This window comes from Lipophrys pholis, assembly GCF_963383615.2.
Source record: "Lipophrys pholis genome assembly, chromosome: 10".
In the NCBI taxonomy this organism is placed as follows: domain Eukaryota; kingdom Metazoa; phylum Chordata; class Actinopteri; order Blenniiformes; family Blenniidae; genus Lipophrys; species Lipophrys pholis.
Window position 1 is genome coordinate 8,392,623 of NC_137640.1, and position 21,625 is coordinate 8,414,247.

At 43.9% G+C, this 21,625-nt stretch overlaps 2 protein-coding genes across 3 annotated transcripts in view; one reads left to right on the forward strand and one right to left on the reverse strand.

Moving 5' to 3' along the window:
• Nucleotides 1–1,679: 1,679 nt before the first annotated feature.
• On the forward strand, nt 1,680–10,491 carry pcsk9 (proprotein convertase subtilisin/kexin type 9). The gene is made up of 12 exons (XM_080473128.1): nt 1,680–2,623; nt 2,959–3,150; nt 4,081–4,213; nt 5,178–5,311; nt 5,448–5,589; nt 6,071–6,267; nt 6,344–6,527; nt 6,636–6,812; nt 6,898–7,046; nt 7,136–7,301; nt 9,369–9,535; nt 10,022–10,491. Exons 1-12 carry the CDS (start codon nt 2,450–2,452, stop codon nt 10,229–10,231), a joined length of 2,025 nt encoding a protein of 674 aa, XP_080329254.1. The 5' UTR covers nt 1,680–2,449; the 3' UTR covers nt 10,232–10,491.
• Nucleotides 10,492–16,044: 5,553 nt separating this feature from the next.
• Nucleotides 16,045–21,625, reverse strand: part of usp24 (ubiquitin specific peptidase 24) — a 43,093-nt gene continuing 37,512 nt past the window's right edge. For both annotated transcript variants that reach the window (XM_080472873.1, XM_080472872.1), the window contains exons 55-66: nt 21,182–21,389; nt 20,741–20,830; nt 20,414–20,516; nt 20,199–20,317; nt 19,988–20,101; nt 19,817–19,882; nt 19,219–19,285; nt 18,704–18,782; nt 18,515–18,590; nt 18,025–18,111; nt 17,811–17,921; nt 16,045–17,092 (exon numbers count right to left, since the gene is read on the reverse strand). In XM_080472873.1, the coding sequence (XP_080328999.1) occupies nt 17,030–17,092; nt 17,811–17,921; nt 18,025–18,111; nt 18,515–18,590; nt 18,704–18,782; nt 19,219–19,285; nt 19,817–19,882; nt 19,988–20,101; nt 20,199–20,317; nt 20,414–20,516; nt 20,741–20,830; nt 21,182–21,389 (1,183 nt within the window). In that variant the 3' untranslated portion in view covers nt 16,045–17,029. The remainder of the gene's footprint in view (nt 17,093–17,810; nt 17,922–18,024; nt 18,112–18,514; nt 18,591–18,703; nt 18,783–19,218; nt 19,286–19,816; nt 19,883–19,987; nt 20,102–20,198; nt 20,318–20,413; nt 20,517–20,740; nt 20,831–21,181; nt 21,390–21,625) is intronic.

Below are 21,625 nucleotides of genomic sequence, written 5' to 3' on the forward strand. Positions count from 1 at the left end.
GATTTTTGCCCAATCAATGATATTCTCTCGTGAATAATTAAAGAAAACCAGACATTTGTAGCCTAAGAGCTCATTTCCAAAAAATATTTGTTGACTGGTTTCACGGGTAATATTGTAAAATGACAGTCAGCCACTGTTGAACCAGATAGCAACGGGACATTTCCCCAAATTACTACATTACAGAACTGATCAAAATTATTGCATGTTGATTCAAATTATAGGGTTGGAATTAGTCCTCTTCATTAAATCAGCAGGGTTAATCCTAAATTCTTATGGTAGATCTGTCACCAAATGTCAAGATAGTTGAGTCGGTTAACTAAAGTTTCTTGATATGTAAACTTTTATATGGATAGACCATTACAAAGAAGTTCAAAAGGGAACAACAGTCACAAAACTACTTTCTACACACGATTTAACGTGATAATCATTAACGTTTCCTCAAAAGTTGACAGACTGGAGCTGGACAATAATTTTTTTCCCTCGTTCTCTGAATTTTTGTTTCATCATAGACGGGTCATTCTTTGGACATGAGTTCAATGGTTTTGCCTTGCCTGACCTTACATGATACGGATACACGTCTTTCACCGTTTAGCACATTTAGGAGAAAAAGTTGTTTGTCAGGCATGTAAACAGACTGACATCAGGCGTTGTTCTGCTGGTTAACCTTCTTTCTTTGAAAGAATGACTTTCTTTTATGTCATGACTTTAAATTTCAGCAGGACCACACATTTGCGTTGTGGCAAGCACTCTCACCTCACAGCAGGAACCAGTGGGCGACCGCTGGTTTGAGTCCAGGGGGCTTTTATTTTTATGCAGTTTGCATGTTCTTCCTATGTGTGCATGGGTTTCCTCTATGTACCACAGTTTCCTCCCACAGACCAGAAACATGCAGTTGAGATTAACTGGTGATTCTAAATTAGTTGGTGTGAATGTGTGCCGGTTACTTGTAAATGATACTCCGACTGATCATTTTTAAAGGTTTATGGGTTCATGAACAACTGCAGAAGCACAGACTTCATGAATTGTACAGAGGTTGCAGAAGTACTTTCAATTTTCTCTCTGCTCGGTGGAAAAATGGATAGATAGATGGATTGTTAAGTGGCGGCAACATCCTTTATTTACTCAGACCAGCTGAAATAGTTTGCTTCATAGACAACAGGGCGGCTCATCACACCACCTCCTGGTATTACAAAATGACTGCAATGGTTTGGCTGCTAACCAGCGTCTGTCTTCAGTGTTTTGAAGGACACTTATGGCAAGATGCCACAGATTTCCTCACATTATGCCTATTATCCATATCACAATATGTCATTTTCAGCTAGAATGCGGGTGCATGTTTCAAGACAATGCGCTGCTATATATTTCTATTGTCATCATACTGATTACATCTTCTTCAAGAGAAGAATGGACAAGCTCTTCTTTTCCTTCCTGATAAATTCCACAAAGATGTTATTGTTCCTGTCTGTACAGAACCGACAAAACACATTATTGTAGGTGTGAGTCAGACGCTTTTACCTTGTAAAGTGGAATTCAAGTGGAAATGTCTCTAATAGGGCTGAAACTATAGCTGTTAGTCTGTTATCATTTCAAATCTTCTTCATTATGCATTCACATTCAATTCTGAAAATGTGTCTTTATACATTTTAGGTTTAATCTCCTCTTATTCATTTTTTAATCAGTATTTTTTGTGGAAAATTCTAGGTATTTAGTTCCTCTCTAGGCTGTTTCAGCTAAAGATTAACGAACCGTTTTAATTGGAGCAGCTGACCAGTCCCGCTCAGAACACTGGAGGGAGTGGAACTCACAGAAATGTTGTGGCTTGACAGTGAACAGTGAACCGCGGTTCTCTGAGCGCGTCTCAGCTCTGCACCTCTGAACAGTGTTTTTCAGGTAATGGAAATAAACCACAGACGTCCGGTTATTGGCGTCCTGTTCATGTCTGCGCACAATGGAGAAGTTCAGGCACGAACAAATACTCAAACTCTTAATTGTTCACGTTATGTTTTGAACGGCATCAGTAAATCAAAGTGACAGGGAGGGTTTAGTGTTTTCAGATTGACATGCAGCGATTACAGGGTGGTTCAGGGGAGAGGATGAAACATGACTCTTCCTCAAAAAGAGGTGTTTTTAACGGAGGACAATCATTCGATACAAAAACGGTGGCGTGAGCCGAGCAGACGTCACCAGTCCCCGCCTCAATTTATAAGAATCGATTGTTCGATATTTTTTTTCTTTCTTTCTGTCTTTGTGTTTTTTATTATTCTCCGGAATCGGAGTACATGATTGGAGGCGCTCTCTCTGTTCGGCACGCAGAGCGCGCGCAGCTCTCGGACGCACCAAAACATCTGGACAAGTCAGATAGAAATTAAAAACTCTGATCAGCGGACGCAGCAGCTGAAGCGCCGTCTGGATCATTTTCAGTGGGAAACAGTTGAAAAGGTGTGAAACGATGCGTCGCACCTCAGCCTGGGTTGGTTATGCACTGTGCTTGTGCGCATCTCTGGCCGCGTGCGCGCAGGATTATCCCGAGGACGACGAGACGATCCCGGAGCCGATCCGCGAGGACGAGACTCAGTCTGACACCAGAGCCGAGTCCGCTGCAGAGTTCCTCAGGTGCAACAAGGTAATGACACAATCACGAGCCCTTCACGGGCGTGAAGGCGCATCATCTCCATCCAAAGTCTCCGTGTCATTAATGCAGAACACCCTCCCGTGATGCGCATCAACCTCCATGAAATGTGCGCACCTTCACCTCCAACCGGCTACTTTTATTATTTTCTGAGGTTATTAGGAGGAAATCTGTCTTTCAGGCTCCCGGGAGCACGAAGTCAGTATTTCGCGAGAGCTTTGACTAGTTTGTATGGAAATGATTTCGAAAGCATGTCTTGAATTCGTGTGCATGTGGACACCACGCACGCAGACCACCTGTACTGTCTGTTCTCCCGCGCTGCGCTCCAGGTGGCGTGGCGCGTGCCCGGTCAGTACCTTGTCATCCTGCGCCAGGAGACTCACGAGTCTCAACTCCAGAGGACCGTCAGGAGGCTGACAGCCAAAGCCACCCGGAGGGGCCACAACCTGGAGATCCTGCAGACCTTCTCCGGTCCACTGCGAGGATTTGTGGTTAAGATGAACAGTGACGTCATTCACCTGGTAAACTCACCGGACAGCATGCACCTCAGATTAAAAAACCCCAAAACAAAACATAGAACACAATGGATAGATAGACGGCATTGATTTGATGAACTGATCCGAGAAGTAACAACCTGACCATGATCAGTCTAAAAGTGCCCCCCCAAAAATAAAATAAAATAAAAAAGAAAAGAAAACGGAAAAAGAAAAAGGAGAAACTCTGGACCTGTCAGGTGTCTAATTGGGACCACGGGCTGTCATAAAATGATCTTGAGGCTTGTCAAAAGCCTGACAGTTTCTTGTAGCAGCTGCGGTCTGGTTCGTCTGCCGAGACCAAAATAAAACGGATCACAGCAATAAAGCCTGGTTGAGATGAAAGAATGTGTGACCTTCTGAGAGGAAGAAGGGGAGAGAGAGAGAGAGAGAAAAAAAGATTTCCTTATATGACTCATATGAGAGAAATAATAATGCAAGTCTTTACACTGTTAAAAATGCAGACGTGGAGACTAATGGGCTTTTAGGAAACCCCGCATTTGGAGAATTTCAGCAAAAGCAATTTAAATCCTAAAAGCAATATTAAGAGTTTTAGTGTTGCATTAAGGCTTCATGCATCAATGAAAGTCTGTATAATATGAGTCAAAGAAGGGGGATCATCACCAAGTGTTTGGTGTGTTTTAGACAGCTATGTAAAAGGAGTTATTGAATCTGTGACGCTCAAGGAGCAAAGGAAAACTCTGCTGGGAGAAGTTCGGTCATCATTAGATTTCAGTGAGAACGATCCATTTAAGACTGATTGTGGAAATAGGCTCAGCGACCGACACGTGTTTAGATTATGATGGGAACAAGAACCAGCTCTGAACAGCTCCACTCACACCCGTTTAAAACCGTGCTTATATCTAAACTTTTCTTTCTTCTGAAACTCACCAGTAAGTTTCATTTGGCTTCTGTCAGGCATTAAAGCTGCCCCACGTCCACTACATTGAGGAGGACTCGTCCATCTTTGCCCAGAGCGCCCCCTGGAACCTGCAGCGGCTCCTGCAGCCCCGAGGCGTCTTCTCTGAGAACGGGACGTACAGGCCCCCGAGTGAGTCTCCATCCAGCACCCAGCGCTCTTTACGTGTCACAGATGATTAGAAAAGCAGCGGTAAACAACAAGTCGAACACAAGTAAACATTCTGTTCTTTTCTCTGTAGTTGTGATAACATGAAGTCAGGCCAGCGAAATGGATGAAAACTTCTGAGCAATAAGTCGGAGTTTGAGATGAGCCGCGCGCGGTGTCGTCTCAATTAAATGGCTCGGCAGTAACTCAGCGTCGCCATGGCAACCCAGGTGTTTCACATGAGCAGATTAGACCGAGGTGTCTGTGTTGTTTACCAAACGCTTCACGACAACACAACCCAGAATATCTCAAGCCTTTTTAACACTTTGAGTCATAAATGTTTCCCAGTGAAGCATATTCAACATTTACAAATATTTATTACGACTCTTTCACTGCAGTCATCAGGTGGATTTGGACTGTAGAAATAAATACATTATTTCGGTCCCATTAAAAGTTAAGACGCGAACATGTGCTTCAGGAACTACATAGGGAATTAGATTGTTTCTGTAGCGGTGAGCAATCTGGACTCACAGTGAGAACATACCCAGTCAATACCTTCCTTTGTGGGCTTTGCATGTTCTCCCTGTGCATTTGTAAAACTCAAAGATAGAAAATGTTTTGTTTTTTTAATAAAATGTATTTTATTTTGCAGTTTTTATTGCAATTTTTTTTTTTTTTTACATTTTAATCTCCTCCACATTGACTACATCCCACATTGTCCTTGTGTCATTATTCCCATTATTCACTTTCTCCCACGTTATCTGGCTTCTTTCATTCGGTATAATTCACGTTTATTTCGCTGCATCTGCAGAGTTAAACCAGTTCAGCTTGCAGCTCCAGGTGCAGCCCTGCAGCTGAATATATTATTCTCACCGTCGGCTGAAGCTTCAGGAGCAACTGTTTTTATTAATCACGTCAGATCCAGTCACTCACAGTCTGTCCTCTGCAGATGATGGAGGGAAGGCGGAGGTGTACCTGATGGATGGCAGCGTTCAGAGCTCTCACCGGGAGATTGAAGGACGAGTGCTTATCACAGACTTCACCAACGTCCCCGAGGAGGATGGAGTCAGAGTTCACAGACAGGTCACAGACGCGGGCAGGGGGGGGAAAAAAAAAAAAAAAAAGAAAGAAAGAAAGAATATGTGCACATTTTTCACTGCAGCTGAGCAAGAAAGAGTTCATGCTGCTCTGCTTCGCTCAAGTCGTCTCTCCTTTGCAGGCCAGTCAGTGTGAGAGTCACGGAACGCACATGGCAGGGGTCCTGAGTGGAGCGGACTCAGGTGTTGCTCGCGGCGTCGGCATTAACCTGGTCCGTGTGCTCAACTGTCAGGGCAAAGGGACGCTGTCAGGAGCTCTGGCAGGTACGGCTTCTTCCAAACTCTACTACTGCTACGAATACTACTAGTAAGAGTACCACTAATACTACTATCAATATTACTACCACTACTACTACTATTACTACTACCACCATCTATATACCTACTACTACCATCAGTTTAGTTATAACTATGTAATAATTACATGATCATGTATTGATTTTGTTAATTGCTTTTTGTAGTGTTTTGACAAAAGCATACATAAGACAGTAAAGATTATATGAACAGAACATGAAACAAATAAATCAAAGTATAATGAGATCCCATAACAATATAAAATGTGATTAAGCATCATCAAAAGAATAACAAGGGAATCTCAGTGAAGTAATGATTATTCTTTATAAAGTGGTTCTCTTTAATTTGTTGGTCAGAACGATATCTGGATTCTTGACATCTGAGATTTCCACGCATGGTTACGAGCTGCGGTTTACATCCTTCTGGAGCGTCCCTCTCCCGTCTGTTTCAGGGTTGGAGTACGTTAAAGCGACTTTAGAGGCACGTCCCGTGGAAGCAGCGGTCATACTGATGCCATTTGTCGGAGGCTTCAGCCGTTCGCTCAACGCAGCCTGTGGAGTCCTGGTGGCCAGTGGAGCCGTGGTCGTTGCCGCTGCCGGGAACTACCGAGACGACAGCTGCCTGTACTCCCCCGCCTCAGAGCCCGAGGTGACCCAGCACTTCCTCTGAGGAGCCCGGTGTGTTCACACACACAGTGCAGACATGATCGCTTCTGTGTGTGCAGGTCATCACGGTGGGGGCAGTTAACTCGGCCGACCAGCTCATGTCACAGGGGGCAGGTGGCAGCAACTTCGGACGCTGCGTTGATCTGTTTGCGCCCGGCGACGACATTGTTAGCGCCAGCAGCGACTGCAGCACCTGCTTCACCTCCCGCAGCGGAACATCTCAGGCTGCAGCGCATGTGGCGGGTTGGTGTGATGCCACACGTCTCCAAGCAGACAGCACATCAACCAACCAACCAACCAACGGTTCTACCAATGTAGATCCCATGCTTTAATGCTTTTATCTATTTGCAGGTATAGCAGCAGTGATCCTGTCGTCCAGTCAGGCCGTGTCCCCGGTGCAGGTTCTGCAGATGATGCTTCATCATTCCATCAGCAACACAATCAACCTTCTGTCTCTGACTGAAACACATCAGCTCACCACTCCCAACCTGGTAGCAGCCATGCCGCCCGCCAACAACGCCGCTACAAGTTGGTGACTTACCCCCTGTAACTTCACACACACGTGCCCAGAGACCACGAGTCCTTCACCCTCTGTGTTTTCTTTCTTCTCCAGACGAGGAGCTGTTGTGTCGGTCGGTGTGGTCGGAGAAGTCAGAAGTGGTCGGTGGCGACGGGGTCGTCAGCCGCTGCCGTCGGGGCGAGGAGATGATGGGCTGCAGCAGCTACGCTCCGCACGGCGCCCGTGTGGGAGAAACCATCACTGTGAGTTCAAACACATCTGCCAACATCTGTAAAAAACAAACAAAAAATAAACAAACTCTGACCTCAAGTCTTCATCTACGCGCTTGCAGGTGACGAACGGGCAAATGGAGTGCGTCGCATATAACGGCCCTGGAGGTGGAGGCGTGTACGCTGTGGCTCGTTGTTGCGTCATAAGTGGTCTGCAGTGCCAGGTCCACGCCAGTCCTGGACCGGGACACGATGCTCGTTGTGTCGGGCCGCAGCACCACCTGACCGGTGAGTCACAGCGACTCCACGTCAAAATGTCAGGAGAGTTTAGGAGACACTTTGTGAGATCTATCTTATTGCTTTGTCCTCGAGCTGTAAACAATGGCGGTGACACCGCCACACATGGCTGCTCATAGACGTGAGGCTGCAGCCTTCAATGGGTCGATGGGCCTCTGCTAGAACAAGTGGGGTCTTTCACACTTTGACAATATAACACTGTAATACGCTATAATATGTTACCTGGAACCAAACTGTCAGGCTGAAGCAGGGGTGTCTAATCAAATACACACCGGGCCAAAACTTAAGAAGTTGCTCCAAGTCGACGGCGGGACTGAAAACATATTAAAACAAGCTTATTGTACATATTCAAACATTTAATAGAATTAATTTCTTATAGGTTAAAATCACATCAGACAGTTTAGGGCCTAAAGCACAAATAGACTTTCTGTTATGTACCAATTTCCAAAATAGAGATAACAGTAATATTTGAATATTAAAAATAGTGGTCCTTGTGGCTCGGTGATGGGAATAAAATCAAAGAAGTTTTTTTGGCCAAATACCTTAAAATGTGTGAAAATGTTGTGAGGAAGACAATTATAGAATATAAATAATCTGGCAGAAACCCAAGAGGTTCAGTTTGGGGTGTGGCAGTGTAACTTTTCAAGTTCCACTGCTCAGACTTTGTCTTACGACAAGTAGTAATGTTTACTGGAATGCCAGACTTACTGATATTTTTCACGTGATAAGAGCTTATTTTTAACCAGATATTTAAGCAACAAAAAAAACCAACTGTTTGCTGCCCATTAGATGCTTCCTCTTCAAAACATCCAACGAGTCTTTATAAATCCCCTTTCAACTGTCATGACGGTTACTTTTTAGGTTTTGTACTGAAGCTGATTTTATCATTTGTAGTTATTTTTCCTGTTTCAGACTTCCTGTTTATTCAGTTCTAGGAGAAGCCACCTGCCTGGCCCCCACATTCTCATGATTTTATTTTTTTATTTCTGTCATGATTTTGATCCTGACGGGCAGCAGCTCTGTATTCTTTCCACCTTCCGTCCATTAGTGACAAAGATAGATCGATGATGAACAATCCTTTCAGACACAAGTGGATGAATTTATCTGTGGCCTTATTACACCCTGGTTTATCAGATGTGAGGTCATTATCTGTCTGTGTTTCAATTTTTTTTTTTTATCTAAAAAAAAGGCTGACTCCTGGTAAAAGGATATTTCCTCTTAATGGACGCTGATGCGGAGTGGTGAGACGTGCTCTGAATCCGTATGAAACTCTTGGCTTCGGCATAAAGTGTTAAAAAGCGGAAAAAGCATGAAGGCAGCTGAAAGAAATTGTGTTTTGTGGCAAAAATATGTTTGCATGAAGCTTTTATGAATAATTGGAAAGTGGGGGAAAAAAAAAAAATCTTTTTTTTTGAGAAAACTTAATCTGAAGGCTTCAAAGTTTCAAGAAGACGCGTGCATGTGTCCATCAGCATGAGAAATAAGCACTTTGTATTTACATATCTAAATTGCAAATTTTGAGAAAAGAGCTGGATTTGATGAGGCGAGTCGTGGCCGAAGCGTCCCACAGAAAACACGAGCTGAATTACTAATGCTGACTTCACGAGCGTTACTTCTGGTTTGTATGTGTAATGACAGTATTGTTTTATATGCGCTGGATTGACGAGTGGTCACACCATCACGCTAACACTCCCGACTCAATGCTTGGGAATCTCCCAAGTGGTTTGAGTCACGTTGTCTTTTCTCAAAGGTCAAAGTTTGACAACGACGCTTCTTTATCCCGCAGGAGAAATGGTTCTTCTGATGAAGCCGTTTCCAGATGATATTCCTCACTTTGAGCTAGTTACCATGGCAATCAATCTGAAAATAATATCCACTCCCGGCTAGCATAAATAGCCGCTACTGTATCTATGTGTGATGTGATGTGATGTGTTACAGCACTTAAATGGTTTTAGATCATAGCGTCCATTTACCGCCTGCACAGTGATCCTGCAGTGTCGGTACGACCTGCTCAAGCTTCAGTTAAACCTGCAAACACATCAGGTCTTTTCTGTCCAGGTTGCACATCTTGGTCGGCGGCTGAGATCCCGGCCGACTCGCGCCCGCATCACGGCCACAGGAGTCGCTGCACGGGTGGAGACGGCGTCACGTCGCACGCGGTGTGTTGCCACGCTCCGTCGCTGGAGTGCCGCATCCTGGAGAACGTGTCGGCAGACGAGCGCCAGGTGATCAGACTTCGACGTGACCTTCGACCTGCGGGACCGGCGTGGAGAGCAACACATTAGAGACATAATCAAACAGGGAGCGCAGGCCTTCGCCAACGCCACTGTTTGTTTGCTTTACCCAGTTGAATCGCGAGAATTAATGAGACAGCTCAGCTCGTTGATACAACTGTGTGTTACTGAATGGACACGGACATGCCAGAGACAGAAACGTCCTCAAGCAGCAGAGTAGTAGTGAACATTTTGACTGGAACTAAAGTTACTTTGCTTAAAATGTACACAATCACAAGTGAAACTAATGTTGATATCAAGAAAATTGCAATATACTCTATGAAAATGAACTGTATAAAATAAATATTCGCTACATCAGAAGGTTTAAATGATTTTAAAAGTATGTATCGATTAAAATGACAAAATACTGTGTACATTACATTTTATTTCCAGCAGACAGCTAAGTAATTGTAAGTGACGTCCATTTCTGTCCTGCAGGTGGAGGTGTCCTGTCCCTCCGGATGGACTCTGACAGACTGTCACGCTGTCTCTCAGGACTGTGCTGTTCTGGGACCCGTCGCCAAGGGCAACAGCTGCCATGTCCGCAGCACGGCGGCGGCGGCCGGAGCCGGAGGGATCGCCGTCTGCTGTCGCGTCAGACCACAACCCTTCGCCGACGCAGCCGCACAACACTTTGCTGTCCCATAAACAACATTGTCGTCTTTTCAAATCAGTCTTCGTCCCGTTTTCCCCTCTGAAGACTCTTTGTTCTCCTCACGTTTACATTAACGCACTCGCGTAGAGCTGTTTGTGTTTCAGCTGTAGGATTGAGCCGATACGGTTGCCTTGACATCCTGTCTGTTATTTTTAAGTCATCTGCCATGCACAGTTTGTAAAATGTAACCAGATATTTTTGTATCTTTTTACTAACCAAGAATAATAAAAGAAGAGCTTTCATGAACACCTCACCCGAATGCCGACCTGCTGTTTAAATGACCGGAGCCGGAAGTTAAGGTTATGTGCTGCCTGATTGTGGGAGGAGCCAAAGGGAGGGCCTACCTTGATTGGGATTGGACAAACCCCCGATGACACTATATAGGGTTTGATTTCTGATTCGCTCGTTAGAGCAACACATTCTTTAAAAACTGAAACAAGCCAGGAAGAGAGAGGACAGATTGTTTTCACTTCTGGGGCGTCATTCCAGGTATGGGCACGATTATTACTGTTGGAAAACCTTTAGAAATTTTTTTGCCTAATATGACCCCTTTATACAAGGATTGAATGTGGCATACAATGCGCCATTAAGAGGTGGGCAGTGGTGGATTAGATGTTAACGAGACAAGCTTTCAAGTTTTAACAAGGCCTGGACTGATATTAGATTTTAAGTGAAAAGCCCCAGCAGGTCCGCTCCTTAATTGCCTCCTCTGTGGACCCTTGAGCAAGACCTTCAAACCCAACGCTCCTTGCAGAGAGGTCAAATTAAACGTCACCACACTAATGTATAATTGTCATAGATAAAGGATAAAGATCAAACAATAGCACGGGCATCTTTTTTTGCGCGTGTTCCTGTCACATGCATGAGGCTGTGTTGTTGTCAGGAGCAGCTGCAGGTAACCCAGCCTGATGAGCAGCTTGATTAATTATAAGCCTTCTACCTTCAGCTCACACTGTTTCGCTTTTAGCGTGGAAAAACAGCAGGCGCCAACAAGTTAAATAGCTGATGTTAAAGGGGGATGTTAACATTTCGGTGTGCAGGACACACTCTTCTGTACTGAGCAGTGCAATGCATCAACGCAACAGGAGCTTCTATCGCTCCACAGTTCATGAGACGATCAATGAGCTAAGTAAGTTGCCTGTGTCATGACAACCAGGGACGTTCGCTGGAATTAACCCTCTATAGGGCAACCAAGAGCCCAGAGGTTTATTTCAGGATACTTGAATACAGAAAAGTCAGAGTAAAAGACCCATGAATACATTTGGAAAAACATCATTCTGACCAAAATCACACATATTTCAGCATTTCTATTAGAATAATACATATCTTCTAATAAAAATAAAAAAAAGAAGTGACTGAGCCACACTGTGCAATGGAATGGAAGGTTTGCAACAAACAATAATTAATATGACTTATTAAACAACTTCCACTTGTGCTTGAAATACTTCTATTTTGTATAATTTCTAAGTTAGATGCATTAATACACTGATTAAGAAAACGTGTGTTGCTACAAACAATGGCAGCAGCAGCTATCTCAATGCTTGGTATACACTTGCCCGATAAAAGATAAAATCTTACTGCCACAGAGGATGAGATCAGAGCAGGAGTTCCAGAAATTGTGACGATTATGAAAATGACCAAGAATTCTGCTTCACATTTCTTCAGACGACATCGGCACCAATGTCTTTCGCCCTACCGACACCGTGATTGATGGTGAACTCTGCCCCCGTGAAATTTGATGCGGGAGACACTATTTTTCCATTTTCACTCATTCACTGAAGCCGAATTTATCAAAACAAATTGAATAACTTTGCATATACACTAACTGTAATAATTATTAGATCAGACTTTGGAAAGACATGGATAACCTTAAACAGAAGATTCTTTTCCCCCCCATAGAGATATTTTTTAAGTTATTAGACATTAAATATCAGCTGATTATCAAGTATAATGTGGCACATCTATTTGTCCTCAACTATTCCGCAATAACAAGGTGAAAATTTCCCAAGTATTTTATTGAGCTTCCTATAAAGGGTTAAAGTGACTAACACAGTGGACAAAGGCGCCAAAAAAAAGTTGGGACGTTGTGTGAAATGCAATTAAAGAAGTGATCCAGTGATTTGTGAATCTCAGAAAGCCGTTTTTCTTTCACGGCAAATCGTAGAGCAAAGATGTTGAAAGTTAGACATTTGATCCTTATTGATAATCCGTGCAGTGAGGAGTAGGAGCAGTTTCTGCTGCTTTAGGAGAGGATTCTGGATGGCCCCTCCACTCTCAGTTTTCCAAAAATAATCACCAATTTAAATGAAACATTTAACCACATGGCTGAGGTCAAATAGCCAAAATAAAATCTCATCAAACCTGCTCTTTGTTGGCTGTGGGCCAGTCTCCTCTCCGTCTGGGCTGTTTTATAGGATTACATTCAGTGGACGACACTGTTGTCAAAGCAACATGTGAAAGCTGCAAGTTGATCGGTTTCAGTGACAAAAAATGTAAATAGATGTTAGTTGAAGGGCACATGAACCATAGGATAAACAACCAATCCTAGTCGGCATTACTGTATTTGGACTTTACTGTGTCCTCATAGCTCATCTATGACGCCGATGACTCTTTAACCTTATAAAACTACTGAGCAGCCGGTGTTCCTTTTGTTTTCATTTGCAAAATGAAATCGATGCACGGAGAAACCAGTTCGGGTCCCAACTGTGCAAAGAAGGAGATCCGGCATAAAAACTTGTCACGTCTACGGTGCAAGTGGCGAGATGTTAAATTGACACGATAAGTAGACGTTTCATCCAATTCACTTGTAAAACAGATTATTAATCTCTTATGTGGTTCTCCTGACTAAATAAAATAAAATGATAATTCATTTAACAAATGTTGCATGTTTAAAGAAAAATAAACTTTATCACCAGCTGTGTGGAATCAGGAAGACAATTTCACCAAATAGTAATTTTTATTTTATTTTTTTAACGTGGCTGTTAAAGGTTAAATGATCTTTAGACAGGTATTATTAGACTGTGGGCAAAAATGGTAGTTTGCCTTTAAATGATTTTGTTAAACTGCTCACAGAAATTGATTTCTGTGTCTGTTGGCCCAAGCAGTAGTTTCCAGAACAGAATATCATCTGTTCTTAATGCAGCAGCTTCCTTGTGCACTGATTTATTACACAACTGATGTTATTATGAGTAGCGGGTAGCAGGATCATTGTCCTCTTACCAATTTCACATAAAGGAACATTTGTCATAAATTCAACTACTTTTCTATGTTTGAAAGTTTCTGTAAATTGCTGCCGTTTCTTTTAACGTGAGAGTTAAGTTTTATCTTCCACCTTAAGCTCATTTTAATTTCTTTGAAAATGAAAGGAAGAAAATTATTGTGCATTTGAAATCCACCGTCGTGGGGGAAATAAAGAGTAAACGACATACAGAAAAACAAGGTTTACAAAAAGTTGTGCATTCCAGTTTATTTTATATCAAATTTCCCCTTAATCAAACTGATGTACAAATCAAAATTGAATTTAACATGCAGTACAGAATCCTTTTGATGTCAGAAGAGCGTTTCTAAAATTGAATGACAGTAAAAACCCGTAACAGATGCCAATCCCTACCCACGCACTCGCCCGTCCTTCCCTGCATCCCAGGATTAAAACAAAAAGATTGTTTTCAAGTTGTTTTTTTTTCTTCTTCTTTTTCTCGTGTATTTTTGAGTAGTTGGATGACGTCGCAGAGGGCCGCACCTAATGACACACTCTTGGCTAAACGCGACTGGTTTCGCCAAAGCTTTGGCACAGACGACATGCAGCTTCCTCAGACAGCAGAGAACCAGCCAACAGAGAAGGGTCGTGTTTGTGACCGTTAAGTGCGAATGACATGGGAAACAAAATGTGTTGGCGGGGGGGGGGGGGGGGGGGGGGGGGGGGGGGGGGGGGGGGGGGGGGGGGGGGGTGGGGGGTGGGGGGGTGGGTAGACAAACTTTCACCACTTACTGCCACACATGCAAAAGTGCTGGAGAGCACAACGTGACATTCACATCTAGAGAGATAGAGGGAAATGAAGCTTGTGTGAAGTTGGCGCTTGTTTATGTGTGATCTTAAAAAAAAAAAAACTCAACAAAAAACTTTTTTTTTTTTTTTTTTCCTTCACCCAAACTCTCCTCGAGCTCTGAGGATGCAGAGGAGACTTGGTGGACTGACTGCAAGCAGATGCTGAAGGGAAAATGAATTCTGCATGATTGCCCTAAGGTCCTCACACTGTAAACATTGACCTGTTAAAGCTGAGAGGCTAATCTGCTAAACTAGTTCAGGATCATGTCTTCAGAACAAGTGTGACCGAGCACGGAGTGAAAAGAAGCAGCATTTATTGTATTTTTCTTAACCTTCACCTAAACCTGCGCTGATGCCTGCACCCTGTTTCAACAGAGTGAAATGGACCCCCCCCCGCCCCATCCATCCATCCATCCATCCATCCATCCACACACAGAATCAACAGTTACATTCCTACAATCCTGTGTGACAACACAGAGGAAAGAAATTCCCTGTCTTAGTTTGGGGAGTGATGGACATGAGGCAGCCCTATTGCACTCCCACAGCGAAGCACTGTGGCCACAGGAGAGGCTGGTTTGGTGTCACGGATGCTGACGCACCACCTCCGAGATGTAGCGGGTAGGTAAGGGCGGGTGGTATCGGGAGGTTAAGGCACTTCAAGTCTCCCGAAGACAAAGGTGGGGGAGGTGGGGGTGGGGGGGGGTGATGGTAAAATGCAGGTGTTGCTCTCCAGTGAACACCGGAGCGATATTTGCGTTCAGCTCCTCGACGCGTGTGTCCAATGGTAAGACGAAATGAAAAAGGCAAAGAACAAGCAGAACTGGGGAAAAAAAACAAAACAACCCCAAAACGATAAGAAACCTGATAAAGTGGAGGTAACAGTGACGCGAGGACAGCCTGTCCTGTGAGCGACGTGGATGAGCTGCACACACGCTTGCATGTTTTTCACGAGTTTTATCAGCGTTACTTGTCGTGTTTTTAAGTGTAGAAATCCGCAACCTTGGCACCTAAAATGAAAAAAAAAATAAACATACTCTTGAGCCCCCGCCTGAGGGCCCCCGTGCCCTCAGGCGGCCCACCACATCTGATCTGTTCGCTTTGAGATCAGCTCGTCTTGCATAAGGCTTGTGAGTCCTTAAAAATATACTCCGGCATTCAGTCCGTCCAGAGAAACAACAAAAATGGCAAAGAAGAGTAGGGACGCACTGATACCAGAAGAAATCCAGTAATTTCCCATAAAAAGCATCTTGTGTTAATGGCACGTTTATTTCAGTCGATCGGTGAACCTGGTGTCTGCAGGTGTGCTGCAGTCTGCAACACAACGTCCACAACAACGCTTTGTGGTCGGGATGAAATAATAATAATAATTAAAAAAAAATGCAATGCATGGAAAGAGTGGTAATAAAAACATTTAAAATCAAAGGTTTTTTTCTTTCTTTCTTGTTTTTGTTCAATTTACCCACACGAGGATGTCTGAGTGTGTAGCCATATCTGAGAAAAAACAAAAAACAGTCAATGATCAAATGTTGGCAAAAGAAAATTTGTTAAGTCGGGGAAATTCAAAAAAATCAAGAAAAATGATAGCAAGACACAAGTTTAGAGATATATATATATATATATATATATATAAAAAAGTGGTATCTATGCACCCCTGAAGATGAAACGCTGCGATAAAAAGAAAAAAAAAAAGTTGCACATGAGGCCGGCTGTCAGCAAGAAGAACAAGGATGAGGAGGAGTGGAGAAAGAGTGCTGACTGTGGCACTGCTCATTTCAGATTTGCTGAGGGCCTGAAACTGTCCCGTTTGTGGGACAGTGTCTGCCTCCATACTGCATAAACCCCCCACCCCCCCGAGGATACAATGTGATGGCCAGGGGTCAAAGGTCAAGTTGCAGCCTTTGCCATTGGTGGCATCTGCATGTCTGCATATGTGGCTCTGCAAGTATAAGTTTGTTAAAAGCAAAAAGAAGAAGAGGACACGAGTGCGAGGACGCCCTAGAGGAACTGACCGGAGCTGCTGCTGCTGCTGCTGCTGCACGTCACCACGGACCGGGCTAGACTATAAAGTGCATACTTAAACCCCTCCCCCCTCCCAGGTGCTTGTGTGTGTGTGTGTGTGTGTGTGTGTGTGTGTGTTTGTGTGTGGAGGCGTTCCTGTACAAGTGAGCACGTGTGTCTGCGGGTTCCTCTAGAGCGGCTGACGTGACCTCTCGCTATTCGTATGGCTGTGGAAAAGAGCACAGAAGACTTATACTATCTTACACTGGAAATTACATATCTTTACAGTATGAATATGTCTTATGTAGGTACATTGGCAAATATGAGCAGAAAATTGTTAAAACACAACCCAAACCCATCCTCCACCTGGCTGTCATTCTGAGTGAATGAATGATTAAAAAGATAAAACAGAAGTCAAGATTGTGGAGGGTTATTTGCTCATCCCACCCGAATCAACTCTGCTGCCCTTAATGATGATGCGTCTGTCGTCGCCCCCGGCTGCTCTCAAAGGAAGTAATTCACCACTTATTCATAGCTCCTTCGTTGCCGTAGCGACCGCGAGACAAACTGTTCTGATTGGCTATCTGTGGAGTCCCTAAATGTCCGGACCAATCAGAGGTGAAGTGCAGCCCTTTTATTTATTTATTTTCTCGTATGGCTGCCGGAGCTGTGCTTCGTCTCCGCGGGGGAGGCGAGGGGGGTGGGGGTGGGGGTGAGGGGCGAGGGGGGGTCCCACCGGCTGGAGGAGCTAAGAGTCGACGTCTTCTAGGTCGCTCTTCGAATCGCCGAGCATCATGGGAGACTCTGACCCCTGTGGAGGAGAAGAAGAGCGCGATAAATACATGAGCGTCTCATTGTCACACGTTTCCACACTCATTAGGAAACTAAAAGGTTTCAAGCATATTTGGACAATTCTGGACTTTGCCTTCAAAATCACTATAATTTCAGGAACTATTGGTGAAAATGAAGATTCCTGTTTGTAAACATTTCTTAAATATATACAAGTTTTCCTGATAGAACTTTGTTCCATAATTTTCAATTTGTTTTTTGAGAAGCATGTACTTTCACGTGAATCACTTTTAATAAATATATAATTTGCTCAATTGCACCGTCTATCTTGTATTTACTCCACTGTAGTTTCCTTTTGGGAATAATAATGTGTAAAATTCTTTAAATATGAAAGCAGAGACATTTTTTTTTTTTTTTTTTTGAGAAAATAAAATTGAAACATCCACGTTTCCAGCAGTCACAGTGGGATTACAATTTCTCTAAACCACACTCATTATCCAAGGCGCTCATGCCAGAACGAGTCTGACAATCTCACATTGTGCGAGAATCTTGACGAGCTCAGCGGGAGTCAAAGAAGAATACAGCGGCTTCCAATCTGCCACTAATAACAACCGTGGGAGGCAAAGAACTGCCGTCACAGCTTTCCGAGATGCCACAGAGATGATCCATTTTCTTGCCGTTCGTCTGCGTTTGGCGGCTGGAACTCGATGAGTCACAGCCACGCTGCGGCGGAGGTTTACCTGTCGGAGGCTGCGGTCGGCGTTTTCGTTTGCTGGGCTGCCGTCGGAGCCGTTACTGCTGCCAGACTGCTCCTTCTCGTTTAACAATGCTGTAGCATAGGCCAAGGTATCCTGTGGAGTTACACACACACACACAATAATAGATCTTGTGTTTAGCTGAGAGAGGCGTACAATAACAAACATGTTTGTCAAGTGTGTGTGTGTGTGTGTGTACCTGTGCGGAGATAGTGCGCTGGAAGGTTTTATTGGTGGAAGTCTCGTTGGAGACGTTGCTCTGCGGAGTCCAGTAATGTTCTGTCATCTGAGAAGAGAGGGAAATATGAATCACTCCGAGCAGACGGGATGATTTAATCACAGAACGTGAACTGTGCTGCACACCGGGGATTTCTAACAACGAGGTACTTGTAGCGTTGCTGTAGGAGGTGGATACCTACCGAAAAGCTCAAACAATGTGTAAAATAAAAATCACGATACAGAACAACACATGAGTTGCGGGGCCACAACAGCACGGGGAAGAAGAGGCTTTACACTACAGAGAGGGAGTTCAAACAGCATTAACTTTTAGTCAAATGACAATCACATGAGTTAAAGTGAAAAAAAAACCCAATATCAGCAGTAGTTTTCCTGCCAATTCTTGCAATTGTGTGCATACAATGCATAGCTGCAATAAAACATTGAAATATAAGACTTATTTATAAGCTTGCCTTTTTCTGCAGCCACTGCACAGCCCAGCTCCAGTGACCAGACAGGTCCTTGAAGTAATCCTTGGCTGGAAGACACCTGGAGGGAGAAAGGTGTGTTTGTGTGTGTGTTGTTAAAGAGAAAATAATTCACAATAATATACAGGTTGTGGGGAAAAAAGAAGGTGATGTTTGATCTCTATTTGTACTCACTTCTGGGCTAATGTGACCAAGAACTTGACACACTGGTAGCAGCGCCGACTGTCCACGTTGTTGCTCTGATGCATCAAAGCTGTGAGAGAACACAAATTAAATGCATTCATATTTTTAACTAAATATGTAAACAAAGCTTTTTTTTTTTTTTTTTTTTTAATAAGATTTTTTCTCAATATTCCAGTGTCTCAGTTATCTGCATTGAAGCAATAAACATGCAGGTAAATCATTTATTCAACTATTTGTACAAAATAAAAATGTTAAAATACTTTAAAAAAAGGTATTGTTTGGTTAATATGGCATATGGTAAAAAAAAGTAGGAAAAGATTTGAAAATATAAGACTGTATTCTTAATTTTATTGACTTATCTACACTAAAGTTAAATGGAAAAAACAAAAAATAATTTATGTAAAAATAATTTTCTCATTGTATTTTAACTTTGTGAGATGAACCTGTATGTATATAGAAGCAAACAAACAAAAAAACCCAACACATTAATAAATCACCAGCCGTACCCAACAGGCCTTTCTCTGATTCAAACGCATATTTCAGTCTCTGGGTCTGTAGAGGATCTTCCACAACCTGAAAGTAAAAGATTTTCTTGAGGTTAGTAAAACACAACAAAAGACTCTTCCATACTTTCTGCAATGTGCATCCGCAGACTGCTTTGACTTGTGTGCGGACCGCGAATGCGCAAACAATTGCATTCATACTACACTTCTGGGTTCACGCAGGCGCAGGTTCCATAACGATCCCGAAAATATGTCCACTTCTGGTGGCCGGCGTTCTCTTCCTTTCCTAAAGTTGTTTGTATTTCACTCCCGGAGTTCTGAGCCGTCCGGCTATCTCTGATTTCTTTTTCGGCGGATCTCCCCATAGAGAATCCTCTGACTGCAGTGTGCAATTTGGGGCGGAGCTCAATGTAGGCGGAGCTCAACGTGGCTCAACGTGGGCGCAGCACCAAGTTGCCTCTGGCGCAAGGGCGTGGATAACAAAATTTACGTCCCACGGACCAGTGCAGACTCTGCAGACATGCAAAGTATGACCCTGCCTTAACATTGGTGAAACGGCGGCGATGTGATGGACGAGAGGTCGATGAAGACGATGACTCACCAGCAGCTCCTGCAGCATCTGAAAGACGTTCTTCAGCTCGTGAGGTGGAGCAATCTCCAGCTGGGTCTGAAACACAGAATGAGCATTACGAGACGCACTCGTCTGTGAGTGAGTGAGTGAGTGAGTGAGTGAGTGAGTGAGTGAGTCTGCTGCTTTTTGAGGGTTTCTTACCTTCAGTAACTGCAACACTCCCAGAGAAAAAGGCTCATTGCAGAACGAGCTGTAGGTCACCATCTCCATAAGGACTGAGAGTGGCCCCGACAGCTCACGCATGGCGAACATCACCTGGCAGAGAGCCACAATGAAGAGAAAGACATCGGTGACTTTCAACCATGAAAGAAGATCAGAACAAAAGTGGGAGTTGCAGTTTCTTTCGTGCTACCTCAAGAAGATAAGGTTGCCCCTCTGGCGTGAAGAGTGAGGCCAGGATGTCTGCGTGGAGGGGGAGGAGCGGGGTGGATGACGGGATGCTACCGAGACGCAGTTTGAATTCTCCTGGAGCTACAAGGGACAACAAGAGACGTGAAAATGCATTTGGACCGAGAGCCGGATGGGATGAACGTGTGGGAGTACCGGGGAGAGAAGTGATGGTCTCACCGTGCGTCTGATGGGGGCCGAGGTCAGAGTGCAGCGTGATGAGGGCCAGAGTGGTGTGGAGGTGAAGAAACTCTCGAGCCTGAGCGGGACTCCACCGCCGGTTCTGGAAAAATACAAAAAACTCTTTCAATCATCTCCAGCAACCAGATAATTTATGGTACTATTCCGTCTGGCGTCTCAAACACCTGTAAAGTCTGTCTGACAAGAAGAGGCTGAACATTGTAAAATGACTTGGATTTTAGGAGCAAAAGTGAAGGAGTACGAGTGTTTTAACACAATCTTCCCATATTACTGTGCAATACTGAACACGACGAGTGATCTCTGTACCTGGTTGTTCTGCCGATTCGGTCCCAACAGGAAGACGAGCATGCGGCGATACGCTGAGTGTTTTAGCAACAACTGACAAGGACCACATCCCTGTGAGAGAATGGACAAAAACAAACCATTCAGAAAATGATTTGCAGAGTCTTTAATTCTTGCCTTTCCACCCCCCAACTAAGTTTCAGGAGTGAATATAGTGCAGCCGGGTAACATTCACACTCTGGAAAGAACAAGAACAGAAACACCCACACCTGCTTGAACGGGTGATACTGCAGTGGGACGTTGTGAATATGGTGTGAATGCAACAGATCCAGGCTGCGCATTAACTGATTTTAGTACTCAGCTCATTGGACTACTAAAGCCTTTAAGCCCAAAAGTGTGGTGTTACAAAAGCAATGAGCACATTGATATCCGTCCTGTGGCGTTAACAGAGAAATGCAGATTTACCCTTTGAGCAAAGTTGCTGAAGAGGCTGAAGTACTGCGCACAGTTTTTCACATTCTCTGGGACATCTTTGTCCAACAAGGAGAGCAGAGCGTCTATCAAGTTGTCCACCCCCGGGTCTCCGAAGTGAAGCGCGCTCTCCAGAGTCTTCTCGAGGATGGATGCGACGACCACTCGCACCTCTCTCACGCTGCATTCCAACAGACAGACCCTGAAGAGGAGATAACATGATAATCAATACCTGCATCACAGTGAATGAGCGCAAACCGAGCAGTCTTGAAGCTGTTGTCTTGTGATGTGGAAAGTAGTATTGTCAGGATTTTATCAATACTACTGTTTTTATCTATATGCTCCTGGTTTAGTATTTAGGTACATTATTGGCTTGTATTTTTATTTTTTATTTTTAAAGAAATTCAAAGACTCTTTTTTCTTCTTCTTAAAAATATA